Source organism: Papaver somniferum, unplaced genomic scaffold, assembly GCF_003573695.1.
Source record: "Papaver somniferum cultivar HN1 unplaced genomic scaffold, ASM357369v1 unplaced-scaffold_135, whole genome shotgun sequence".
Classification (NCBI taxonomy): domain Eukaryota; kingdom Viridiplantae; phylum Streptophyta; class Magnoliopsida; order Ranunculales; family Papaveraceae; genus Papaver; species Papaver somniferum.
In genome coordinates this window covers 5,555,979-5,559,561 of record NW_020622713.1, presented here as the reverse complement: position 1 = coordinate 5,559,561, position 3,583 = coordinate 5,555,979, and the positions used below count along the sequence as shown (strand labels likewise).

At 38.9% G+C, this 3,583-nt stretch overlaps 1 protein-coding gene across 2 annotated transcripts; it reads right to left on the bottom strand.

Annotated features, from left to right (window-relative positions):
- Nucleotides 1-276: 276 nt before the first annotated feature.
- LOC113334217 (F-box/kelch-repeat protein At1g57790-like) lies at nt 277-2,710 on the bottom strand. 2 transcript variants are annotated; one of them, XM_026580554.1, is made up of 2 exons: nt 2,625-2,710; nt 277-2,409 (listed from the first exon to the last, which is right to left on the bottom strand). In XM_026580554.1, the coding sequence occupies exon 2, from the start codon at nt 2,302-2,304 to the stop codon at nt 388-390; it is 1,917 nt and encodes a 638-aa protein (XP_026436339.1). In that variant the 5' UTR covers nt 2,305-2,409; nt 2,625-2,710; the 3' UTR covers nt 277-387. The 2 variants fall into 2 exon arrangements, with proteins under 2 accessions (XP_026436339.1, XP_026436338.1); XM_026580553.1 differs by having other exon boundaries at nt 277-2,523; nt 2,625-2,695.
- Nucleotides 2,711-3,583: the final 873 nt, after the last annotated feature.

Below are 3,583 nucleotides of genomic sequence, written 5' to 3'. Positions count from 1 at the left end.
CAGTTTTAACAGTGTCAGTGAGTCGAGTTGGTGGGATCTACACAAACAATCCCAAAGAAGAGTATCACTTTTTGTGTTTGACAGGAGGTTGTTTCACGTTTACATTCACCGGGATATCTCCGGTGGGGATCGGTACTAACACGGCACTTTTTAGTGTTTTCTTTTAAAGTTTTATTTTCTTCTCTCTTTCTAAAGTACCGTCTTCTTCGCATTTCCCTTTTTAAAAAATCTCTGATGTCAGGTGTCAAGATTTCAGAGTAGCATAATACGTGGGACTTAAGACCTTTCAAATTTTCATCTTCAATGCAAAATGACATGACTAAATGGGTATGAATTAGAGAGTTTAATCTCTTGAGACTTTAGAACAAAAATTAGTAAAAACAAAATCTAGGAAGAAGGCTTAACCCATTCAATCTCTTGAGATGTGGAGGTCGTCCAGTTTGGTTCAATCCAAATGCAGTTTGAGTACCAGCCCTCTGTGTCGGTAAAATCTGAGGCAGAATGTCGACTTCCAAAAGACCGGTAACTACCTGTTTCGAGACAATAGAATAAAACACCTTCTCCGTTCATGCATAATCTAGGGAAATACACTTTGTTCTCCATGCGACTATTTGGAGGAGCAATTGCTGAGAAACATGAGGTGTGGCTGACAAACAACATATGCTTTCCCAGATTCTTCATTCCAACCCATTCCATCCGGGGAGAATCCAGTCTGAAAATCCCAAACAGCGTTCCGAGACAACCCAGTTTTACTAATAAAAGCTCTCCATCACACTCAACCAGGAAACTTGGATAAATAGAATCAAATGGCTGATGGAGTTTCTCAACAACTTTCCAACTACAATCCTCCATGTTAAATGTACCTAAACTTCCGTTGTAATCTACAGAATACAAAACCCCATTGTACAAAACTGGAGTGTTATATGACGGGGTGTATATCTCGGTATCTATATTAATAAAGCGACAAGAACTCCAATACGCTTCTCCCTTTCTGATGAAGTAGAGATTGACGTGGTAGCCATTTTGTTCAATGGCGAAGACCACACAGTCTGGTGACGTAGGTAAGGAGGAGAATGAGACACTGGAGAAGGTGAAATTATATGGCAATTCTGGAAATTTGATAGTCTCTCTCGTAAGGGGATTGTAGAAGAACAAACAGAATTCATTATGTCCCATAGATAACAATAACCAACCTCCCTTTTGAAAACGGACTACAGTTCCCACAAGATCAGAGAGCTTTATGAGGTAGCTCTCGCTGTTGTGCATTGGGTTAATAAAACTGAAGGTGGCGCAGTTATGATCTCTACTGAACATCAGCCACGGAGATAAGTACGCACCTGTTGTATTAGAACTGGATGTATGCTTTACCATTGGCAACAATGCTCGATATGCTTTACAGACTGAACGAAGATGGATGTAATCCAATCTATGAAGAGAGCTTGCTATAGACTCCACCATATCCTCATTAAGAATACCACATGGACATGGTTTCTGATGAGAATCTCTTACATTGTATTCCCCTCCGGGTTTACCAACTACATCTGCTTTATACCCTACCGCATCTACTGTATCCTTCACTCCAATGTTTTTGATATGTTCCTCTCTTTTTCTTTTTCTTTTTCGTTCGTTAGGCATCATGATAAATTCCGAATCCTTCCATGGCTTTCGCAGCTTTAAACAAGGCATAATAACCGAATTACCAGTACTTTGTACGTCAAATTTATACAAACTCCGATCCCCAGGAAATGTAAAATACACAGAACCCCTGGCAAGCCCCGTCTCAGCTGCAGAGCAACAAGCTTTGGTGGAGCTGCTTCCTTTGGTGGAGCTGCTTCCAATAAATAGAACATGATCACCAATACTATACACCACCTTCCACGCCATTGCAGAAAAATCCAACCTCATCACAACTATTTTGATAATTACCTTTCGAAATCCTCTCTTAGTGTAAATAATCGGAATGCAGTAAAGTTGGTCATCAGTGGCCACAAAATTATAACTTGGAGTAGAAGCTTCCAGTCCTCCTACGAATGGATGCGAACACTTGTCTCTTACCTCGAACATCCTAACACAAAGTTTTATACTGCCATCCCTACGCTTCTGCTTCTCGATCTCCAAGTTATCCTCAAACACACACATAACGTAAAACTTACCTTTGAAATAATCGAGCGATGCCATATCCTGCGCAAGTATGATATCTGAATACCACTTGTATGTTCTCCATTTTTTATCCCCCGGGTGACAATATAAGAACACAAGACTAAAGTTCCCTTCGAAACAATCGGTGAACAAGAATAATACCATTGAATCATCATCACTCTCATGAGGAGGCGAGGACAAGACACAATCCACGAAATAATAGCAAGTGGAATTACCATACCATTTTGATAGACTAGGTAGAGGTATGGTCTGTAATGTTGTAGGATTCCAAAGAAAACAATCAGCAAACTTGCGATTTTCAGGAGAGTAGTCATATTCATCATCATTACAAATAACAATTAACCAACCTTGATGACTAGGTTTCTGCACATAATGTTTTGCAATTAATTCAGGTATAGATTTTCTACTGCATCTTCTATTGTTAGGTTCACATATGTTGTAAAAAGCTTGTTTTCTGGGGGTACCTGATTTTCCGTAGGGGGTCACTAGCCATGGTGCTGCCGATGGTGAAGGAAACAGTCTCCGTTCACTTTTCTCAATTACATTTTCTTCACCCATCTGTATAAATCTGAATCTAAATTCCGTGAAAGAAGAAGAAGGGACTGTGAAAACTATTAGTTTATCTGAATCTAAGAAGAGATTTCAGTTTCAGTTAAAAAGGAGCAACCTTTATCCAGCAGATAAAAAAATTTGTAAAGAACTGAAACTGTGAGGGGGGAACAGATCTTGCAGCCTACAAACCATGAATTTTGATCAAAGATTGAATTTTTCTTTTAAAGGAAATTTTGATGAATTTTTCTTTCAGAAAAAAATAAATAAATTTGATGCCTTTATAACTGTGAGAACTTCCTGTGTTTAGGAATCAGAAGATGAGGAGAATTCTGGAACCCACTAAGTTTCTTTATTTGCACCCCAAGAATATCAATTCGAATTATTGGGGTGGAGTTAATTTCTGACAAATTTCAATCGGGGTTGACCAAACAGTTAAGAATTTGAACCAGAACGAGAGATAAAATAAAACCTTTACAAGGACCGTAGTAACCGATAATGAGATATTGTTTTTCCCACGACCCGAAGAGGATGATGGAAGAGATCATGGGAAAAGTAGATAAATACAACTAAACTTCCCGATGCAGATTATGTTCCTTAAAAGCTACTTGTATAACTATGCCAAACATTTACGGAAGCCTAGGAACTAATTGCATAAAGAAGTTATCTGAGGCCGAACAGCAGAAGTAAAAGGGAAATGCAAGAAAACAAACAAATGGGTAGCTGTTTCCTCATGTGACTGACAGAATTATTCGTAAGAGATGTACGTTACGCAAGTCATTGAAGATCCCGTAGGATCTGGTAAGCAAGTTTCCACAGAAACAACTGACATTGAAAGTGTGTGAGTATAGGTAACAGAAGAATGCTAGATTTG

What these genes read in the sequence shown, in the direction of transcription:
- LOC113334217 (XM_026580554.1), bottom strand. Translation starts at nt 2,304, where the DNA reads ATGGTATTATTCTTGTTCACCGATTGTTTCGAAGGGAACTTTAGTCTT.